Source organism: Microtus oregoni, unplaced genomic scaffold (genome assembly GCF_018167655.1).
Source record: "Microtus oregoni isolate MIOR12 unplaced genomic scaffold, Mior012 000063F_ref0000156, whole genome shotgun sequence".
Classification (NCBI taxonomy): Eukaryota; Metazoa; Chordata; class Mammalia; order Rodentia; family Cricetidae; genus Microtus; species Microtus oregoni.
The window spans coordinates 1,045,646-1,054,856 of NW_024543873.1; the positions used below are offsets into that span (position 1 = coordinate 1,045,646).

A 9,211-nucleotide genomic window follows, 5' to 3' on the forward strand; every position below is an offset into this window, starting at 1 on the left:
GAGATACAGAAGCTAGACTTCTCCAGGGGTTCACCCAGAGGCCATGTGCTCGGTGTAAATGCATGTCCTCATCCCTACTTGTGCACCTGCAACAGCTTTCTTTCTCTTCCACTCCATTCCTCGAGGCTTTGGTGTACTTGGTTGGATCCATGTTAGATCCATTCTGCACATGCTCCCTAGAGCCACCTTCAGTGGGCACGTATCTCCTATAGGGGTTGTGTGATGGAAAGAGGACAGATGTGAATCTTGCTAAAACCTACATGCTGCAAAGTCATTTCAATCCACAAAGCATTTATGGAGATGACACTACTCTCTTTTAGGTCTCATCATGGCTTTCCAATCCCAACATGTGGAACCCAATGTCTACAAACTGTATGAAAATGAAATTGAGGGGAGCCTTGATTTTGAACACGGGGCCACTGCAGCAACAGAAAGTGTCATCTATGGTGAAGGTTCTCTAAAAGGTTCCGACAAACCAAAGAACCAGGGCATCCCACACTACAAGGATGATGTGACCCACGTTGCTAATTTCAACTACGTTGGTGATGACATCAGGCATGAGAGCCATGGGAGCCACCAAGGTTACAGAAACCCACAGTTGAAGGAGCAAGAGAATGTGGCTGCTGGCAGAGTGCCCCAGGTCCGGCGCACAAGGCCAAGGATCCAGTTTGGTCTCACACCCAGGCAGCTGAATGAGTTGGAAGATGTTTTTGAAAAAACTAAGTACCCTGATGAGATCATAAGGTATGTCACTTGTTTCAATAGCTGTTCCAGCTCCCATCCATCAGCATCTCATTAGGAGGTGTGTTCTTCACACTATGAGCCCTGTCTGCTATGAGCCTCAAGCATGAAGTCTCTGTTTAGTTCCTGAGTATGGGAAGTATGTTTTAAGAGGTCAAAGTCAACATCTATATCTGTATCTATATCTATATTTATCTATTTGTCTATCTATCTATCTATCTATCTATCTATCTAGTGTTGGTTGATGCCTCTCAATTTCTTCTTTAAGTTTTCTTTTTGTTTTTTTTTTCATCCTCCTTCTTATCCTCTTCTTCTTCATGGCCCCCGTTTTATAATGGGAATTGTACTCAAGATGTTCTATTGGGAACTCACCAAGGCCAGCTGGCCTTGGTCTGATAAAGCCTAGGATAAAACCGGACTCGCTGAACATAGCGGACAATGAGGACTACTGAGAACTCAAGAACAATGGCAATGGGTTTTTGATCCTACTGCACGTACTGGCTTTGTGGGAGCCTAGGCAGTTTGAATGCTCAACTTATTAGACCTGGATGGAGGTGGGTGGTCCTTGGACTTCCCACAGGTCAGGTAACCCTGATTGCTCGTTGGGCTGACGAAGGAGGGGGACTTGATTGGGGGAGGAGGAGGGAAATGGGAGGCGGTGGCGAAGAAGATACAGAAATCTTTAATAAATAAGTAAATTAATAAATAAAAAAGACCTAGTGGTTTCTAAGTAATCCCTCTACTACTATAGCATATCCACCTTATGTCAATTAATGTGGTTATTTATTTATTTCGTTTCTTGAGACAGGGTTTCTCTGTAGCTTTGGAGCCTGTCCTGGAGCTAGCTCTTGTAGAACAGGCTGGACTCGAACTCACAGAGATTTCCCTGCCTCTGCCTCCTGAGTGCTGGGATTAAAGGTGTGTGCCACCACCGCCCTGCTCAATGTGGTTATTTTTATAAAATAAAATAGAGATCATTGAAAAGCCGCTTTCATACTTTAGGTCTCACCTTCTCTACATAGTTTTGTGTTGGCCTGTGATGAATTTCCAGAAGTCTATTCATCTTGCCAAGCTGAAATGCTGTATTTCACTAACAGCTCCAATTTCCATCTTCTTCTCTCAGAAAGGACCTTGCAAAGCGCTTGTTCCTGGGAGAATCCAGAGTGCAGGTCAGTAAATCCGAAAAGACTTTGGGCAGGGCACTCTGCTTCAGGTCATGGTCCATGTTCTTGTACCCAATATGAAAAGCATCCGTGGGTGAGAGGTGTCCTTGTCTGGGTTATGATAGTAACTGAGCACTGAGTGTTGAAGTTTTCCAGAGTTAAAATGGAACGGGCAGCCATTAAGTCTTTTCCCATTATTGGAGACATTGTAGTCTCTTAATTGAAAAAAAAAAACTAAAAAATGCACACAATTTTTTAGCATTTTTATTTTATTTAATTGTCTTTATTGAGCTTTATATTTTTCTCTGCTCCCCTCCCTTTTCCCTTCTCCCAGTCTCTATGTCCTGTGACCGCCACACTCCCAGTTTACTTACGAGATCTTGTCTTTTCCTACCTCCTAAGTAGATCCATTTATGCCTGTCTCAGGGTCCTCTTTGTTGTCTTGGTTTCCCGGTATTGCTGGTTTTCTTTGCTTTATGTGTTAAAACCACTTATGAGTGAGTAAATATTATATTTGTCTTTCTGTTTCTGAGTTACATCACCCAATATGGTGTTTTCCAGATCTATCCATTTGCCTGCAAATTTCAAGAAGTCATTTTTTTTTTACTGTTGTGCACATGTACTTTTTCTTCATCCATTCTTTGACTGAAGGCCATCTAGGTTGTTTCCAGGCTCTCGCTCTTATGAATAATGCTGCTATGAACATATTTGAGCTGGTGTTCTTGTGGTGTGATTGAGTGTTTGGGGGTATATAACCAACAGTAGTATTGCTGGGCGTGGAGGTGGATTGTTTCCTTGTTTTCAGTGAAATCGCCATACTTACTTCCAAAGTGGCTGTACAAGTTTACACTCCCACCACCAATGCAGGAGTGTTCCCTTTACCCCAAATACTCCCCAGAATAAGTTGTCATCTGTGTTTTGATCATGGCCATTCTTATAGGTGTAAGATGGGACACAGAGTTGTTTTGATTTGCATTTCTCAGATGACTAAAGATGTTGAACATTTCCTCAAATGTCTTTCAGCCATTTGAGATTCACAGAACACTTAGAATCAGTATGGGAACATCATATATATAGAGAGCATTGAGTATTATATGGTCATGCATATAGGAAAACATAAATGTTTACTGGTATGTGTACAGTGATTAATACTGAAGTCCGGACACTCAGGTCATTTCAGGGTACTTATATGTACTGTTGTAGTAGGACTCTAAGTGACCTTGGGGACATTCTAATTGATGTAGCAAGCAGTAGGAGTAAAACAGGGCTCTGTTTCAACAAAGAAACACTTAGTTATAAGTGTGGATTAAGTAAGGCCAGAGAGATATTCAGTGTTTCATAACTTATCTGTGTTTAATTTGTCCAAGAGTCATGTGGGAAGACACTCACAAGTGCAAATGGTTGGCCCTCCACCTTTGTAATTGTGTGGAAAGCCAATGTGGAAAGCAGCAAAGTTGAACCTTCATGTTCCCCCATGCTGTGTTTAGATTATCTAAAAACAATGCAAAATTGTCATGTCAGTGTTATGACATGTATGGGGCTCACAGCTTTAAAGAGTTAATTTTGTTACAATTAAACAAAAAGAATAACATTGAGCTCATTTAAGTTAATCGAGTAAAGAGAACGGGATCAGGTGAAGTTATAGAATGTCAAAATGCAGGTTGGTACTGAGGAGAGGGCCCGAAGGATAAAGCTCTTGCCACATGAGTCTGAAGATCTGAGTTGGGACCCTCAGCATAAAGTTTAGCAGGTGTCAGCTCACACTGTAGTCAGAATCTCTTATTCAGGAGGCAGAGACTGCGGATCCTTAGGGAGACCTAGATTAGGTCCGTCGCTGAGCTGAGGTTCATGGACAACCCTGCCAGTGTAAATCAGGTGGGGACCAAGCTAAGAAGATGCTTGACTCTGACCTTGGTCCTCTGCATGCACGAGTGTGCATTTGCACATAGATACACATGCAGATCAGACACCTTTGCAAATTTTTATTTGTTTGCAAATACATAAAAAGCAAAGGTGCCAAGCCACGGTCAAGTGTGTCTTCTGTTGACTAACTTGAAATCTGAAAGTATTCCTTTTCTTTAAAGGAGACTATGTTGAACATGTGGGTTTTTTGGAATGTGGAAAAAGATAGAGCTCACTTGAAGAAAGAGCTGTAGCTATCTTATTTTCAAATGAATTTCTTTCCTCCAGACATTAAAGACTAATGTTTAGATCATGGGATAAAAGCTGAGGCCATGAGCCCAGAGAAACTGACTGCTCCATAGCAAATGAGAAAGGGGAAAAGCAGTGCAGAGTGCTATTCATGCTAACTTCCTTCAGCATGGATCAGGGCAGTCTTGATGTAAGCAAATTCCCTACCTGCAGCAGTAGCTTGTGCAGAATAGCATTCCTGCCTAGGAGCCCCTGATGACTGACATCCTAACACCACAACGTGTAAACTACAGTAGGACCAGGCTCAGGTTGGAGAAACTGGTAGAGAAGAGGGAGATTCCCCCAGGATGGAGAGAGTGATTGGATAAGAAAAGCTGAAGGAGTGAGGAATTCTCCTGCTTTCAAGCTTACAGGACCCTGTACTTCTGCTCCAGAGAGACAGAGGTGCTGCAGCCCCAGAGACTGATGTGAGGCAGCTCTGAAGACACATATACACTGCAGACCTAGAGGCTGATGCACTCCAGCTCCATAGAGGCAGACTTACTGCAGCTCCAGAGAGACTGATGGACTATCACTCCAGAGCCATTTGTACTGCAGCTCTAGAGAGACTGATGATGCACTACATCTCTAGAGAGACGGATGGACTATCAGTCCAGAGCCATTTGTACTGCAGCTCTAGAGGGACTGATGATGCACTGCATCTCCAGAGAGGTCGATGAACTGCAAGTCCAGAGAGTCTGATCAAGTGCAGTTCTAGAGGCTGATGCACTCCTGCTCTAGAGAGGCAGATTCAATGCAGCTCCAGAAAAGCTGATGCACTGTAGCTCCAGAGAGGCTGATGCAATTCAGCTCCAGAAAGGCTGAAGCACTGCAGCTCTAGAGGCTGATTTCACTGCAGCTCCAGAGAAGCTTATGAACTGCAGCTATCTAGCCTGATTCACTGCTGCTCCAGAGAGGACTATTTACTGCCGCTCTAGGGGCTGATGCACTACAGCTCCAAAGAGGCTGATGCACTGTCGTTAGAGAAACTGATGCACTGCAGGATTAGACAGGCTGATGCATTGCAGCTCTAGAGGCTCATTCACTTCAGCTCTAGATGTCAAGCACTGCAGCTCTAGAGGTTGAAGCACTGCAGCTCCAGAAAGGCCAATATACTGAAACTCTGGAGGATGATGACCTGCAGATCCAGAGAGGCTAATGTACTGCAGCTCTAGAGGTTAATGCAGTGTAGCTACCGAGAGGCTGATGCATGGAAGTTCTCGAGATGCTGATGCACTGTAGCTCTAGAGATGCTGATGTACTGCAGCTCCAGAGAGACTGATGTACTGAAGCTCTAGAGGCTGAAGCACTGAAGATCCAGAGAGTCTGATTCACTGACATTCCAGAATCTGATGCATTGCAGGATTAAAGAGGCTGATGCACTGTAGCTCTAGAGGTTTATTCACTTAAGCTCTAGATGTCATGTATTAAGGAAGAGGCGGTTTTGTTAACTGCTCTCCACATTGTTACAGATCACATTCCTGACTGGAGGTTCAGCCTAAAAACGTTGGATCTCCTGGTATAAGAACAGAGCCCAGGATGCTCTTCATGTTGACAAGAAGTAGGGCATCACTATCAAGCTTCAACTCTTACTGAGACCACAGCTTTTGTTCTGAGCCCAGAAAAATTTAGAGGGCATGGAAGAGGGGGAGGGCAAAAGTCCATAGGTGACAGTAACCTACCCTTATTACCTACATGATGGAAGCAGGGAGTCCCAAGATATCTGAATGAATTGTCTGAATTGGCTCATTTCCCTAATCCTTTAGATGACAACATCACATCTCTGTGCAGGCCTCCCTTGGAGTAGTGTTAGCTCTAATAACACTTTGGGAAGGATGTTTGTTTGTTTGTTTGTTTGTTTGTTTGAGCTGGGGATAGGCTGTGACTTTGCACACTCTTTTGGCAAGTGTGATTCCTTGTAATCACCCCACCTCCTTAAGGTGCTGGAGCAATAAGAAGCCGTCCATCTATAAATGGTGAGCTGAAATCATGAGAGTAAAGCAGTTCACCTGGGAGAAATTATGTGTTTAGATAAGAAAAATATGTCAGAGGAGATCCAGAAACACTGGAACAGAAGGAGAAGATGCTGGAAGGACAAAAAAGAGAAGGAATGAGGAGGAGGAAGAGCATGAGGCAAAGGAGGAGATAGGGAGAGAAGGAGACTGTTTTCTGACAGTGAGGGGAAGTAGGAAGCAGGTATCCCACTATCCTAAGTGGTGAATCTCACAGCACCCCTTGTCCTTCCTGACATGGGCGTCTTGTGTGGAGCCCCACTGGGAGTTAGGATTGAGGTGTCTGTACAAGGCAGTACAATCAAGTGAATTGTTGAAGTGTGTTGTGTTGACTTCATTTTGGTTTTTGACCTTTTGTACAGAAAATAGATTTTTGTTCCTTTAGAGTCATCCAGCACCTTTGTATATTCCAGTTTTTCTGCTTGTTCTTCTGCTTTGATCCCTGAGCCTTGAAGGGAGGAGGTTATGAAGACATTCCAATTAGGATAGAGCACTCCATAGTTGTGAGCAGAGATGACCACTCACATGGTCTCTAGCTAATGGAAAGTCTTTATTCCAGCTGACTAGGATGACACCCAGGTATCTGTGCACGTAGGCATGGCCCCAGCTGTCCAGAACATGGGGGTTGTAAGGGCATCTTAAAACCTAGATGTCCTAGCATCTAGATCGGCAGATGCAGATGCCTGTGCAGAAGTAAGCAGTTTGAATCAAGATGTTTACTGAAGCTAAGATAGCAGCTAGCTGGTGGAGGGGTTCATACAAACAGGAAGTTTTACCACAGCTAAGTTAGCTAGTATATCCCTGATCTCTGGTCCCTAGAGTAGACGTAATTAATTTCCCGTGGGATTCTCCATGACAGAGTCAAAGTCTATTTCTACCTGTAATGGCCTCAACAAGAATAGAAGATGGAGGAACCTCTTCACTGGCTTAAAGTGTCACATTTCCCACGAGATTACAGGGCATGAGTCAAATTATTGACTCATCCTGTTCTATGAGGTCATAGTTGTTTCTAGGGACCAGTAATTTTCTGTTTGAGGCAGTTGGCCATGCAGGTGAAGATGCAGGGTTCTACCATTAGGCTGAGCAGGACAAGAATCAATGGTCCAGTTAATGCTGACACTAAGCTATAGGGATCCAGTCACCAGAGATTGATAACAGTGTCCTGATCTGTGTCTTCTTTCTTTCCTTCCTTTGAGCTTTTCTCTCTCCCTTCCTTTTCCTCTTCCCCTTCTCCTATCTTCTGCTTTGTTTCTTCTTTCTATTGACTATTCTTGTCCCCTCACTTACCCTTTCCACCTTCCTTCCTCATCATTCCCCAGTCCTTTCTCCTCTACTTATTTAAAAAGCAGTTACTCATGTATGCACTCCAGGGCACTGGCAGCCCATTCCCAACACCTCATCTTCACACTCCTCTCCTCTCTTAGACCAATAGGCTGCTGAATTTTCAGGAAGCCTGCTGTAAACAAGACTTGGCCCAGGCATTGGCCCATCACTTTGCAGCAGCTTCCTTTCCTGTGCATAGGAGATTAGAGGCCTCTATGGGAAGACATAGAAACCTCCACAGTCACCCAGCAAGGACCCTGCATTTTTGTAGATCTTTCATGGATAAAATAGTACAGGGTCACAGTAAAAGAAATTAGTAATATATTCAGCTTTCTGGCTCTTCAACTTAGATCAGAAATCTTGGGATCATCTCAAACAATCAAATTTGAATAATCTATGGCAGTTGTTTCAGCTGTTCCTGCACCTATTCAAAGGAAACCAGAATTAGGACCCATTTGGCCTTTGTTAATATAGATTCAAGGCCAAATATGAGCTCGCCCATCTTCTCTATTATAGGCAAATATCATGAGGATTACATAGACAAGAATTCATGCAGTGGGGTGTGACTTTCGAGGGAGTCAGGGGAGATATCATTATTCTAAGCAGTAGTTCAAGTAAGTCAGATAATTCAAGGGAATGATGAGGTACCTTTTCCTCGGCAGAGAGTGTGTAGATTGTAATACCTAAAGACACTTTGATATCTGGTCTTCTCCATATCCTGATTTACTGATCCCCGTTCTCTTTCTTAGAGCCATATTTCCCATTTCCTTGAAAGGGCATAAGACAGGAAAGGTACTAGCTAATGAATTTTCCATTTCCGGTTGTTCTGAATTCCGACTTCCAGGGCTGGGGTTGCATAGGATTTTGTGTGTCCTTGGTTAGAAAAGTCTGGTCAATCTAAAGGCTCACTGGCATTTACTGTTACACAGAGTTGTGTTTTCCACTTGTGATACTGACTGTTGAATACACTAAAGCCATCTCTTTCACCAAGTTATTGCAGAGCTGGTTTAAGAAAAGAAGAGGCCAATACAGGAAACATCAGCAGTCTCAGATTCTCCAGTGTCCATCTGCTGATGGCCAGGACACCTTGCAGTAAAGCTTTTGTAGGAGTCCTGAAGCATCATCCTGTCCAGGCCCCAGATGAAGACAGGATCTTCAGGTGTCACTGACACCTTCTGATGCCTGTGACACCTTATCCCTTCAGCAATAAAGAGTTGTGTATTCAAAATATTTCATGTCCTTTTTGGGGGTCAGTAAGGTGTGTATGTCCAATATTGAGAAAATATTTAACAGAAGATAAAAGGAAGGGATCAAACCCTGAGTCATCTTTACTACTCCACAAGTCACAAAAGTTTCTCAAACTAACGGCAACCCGCGCTCAGACATATATTCTTCTCTGTTGTCACACTGTACTATCCTTACCTTAACTCGACCCTGTGGGAACAAACACCTAAGAACAGGAAAAGGACAAGTCTCCAGTGAGAAGACTGTTCACGACAAAAACAGAGTTTCTCACAAATCTACAAGTTCACTCTTGTACTGCAACAAATACAAAAAGACCACTTTCTGAGCATTCATCAGTGGGGTGTGTGACCAGGGACCTAGGCTACCCCCAGGTCTGTTCACTATCACTCCTTTCAATGGCACAGTCATGCTACTAGGAGTCCTCCTGGCACAGGTAGTGTTTCAAAGGAAACACAAGAGGCCTTTTTACGCCCATTTGAAAGAGGCTTCCTCTTTGCTCCCACACCTAGCCCGAGATGCACAAGAGGCATATTGATC

General features: G+C 43.6%; 1 protein-coding gene across 1 annotated transcript; it reads left to right on the forward strand.

Moving 5' to 3' along the window:
* Positions 1-328: 328 nt before the first annotated feature.
* LOC121439883 (paired mesoderm homeobox protein 1-like) lies at positions 329-8,525 on the forward strand. The gene is made up of 3 exons (XM_041640499.1): positions 329-744; positions 1,865-1,910; positions 8,430-8,525. The coding sequence occupies exons 1-3, from the start codon at positions 329-331 to the stop codon at positions 8,523-8,525; spliced, it is 558 nt and encodes a 185-aa protein (XP_041496433.1).
* Positions 8,526-9,211: the final 686 nt, after the last annotated feature.

Coding starts and splice junctions, on each gene's coding strand:
- LOC121439883 (XM_041640499.1), top strand. CDS start 329: ATGGCTTTCCAATCCCAACATGTGGAACCCAATGTCTACAAACTGTAT. Junction 745..1,864: donor TACCCTGATGAGATCATAAG/GTATGTCACTTG, acceptor TTCTTCTCTCAG/AAAGGACCTTGCAAAGCGCT. Junction 1,911..8,429: donor TGGGAGAATCCAGAGTGCAG/GTCAGTAAATCC, acceptor AAGTTATTGCAG/AGCTGGTTTAAGAAAAGAAG.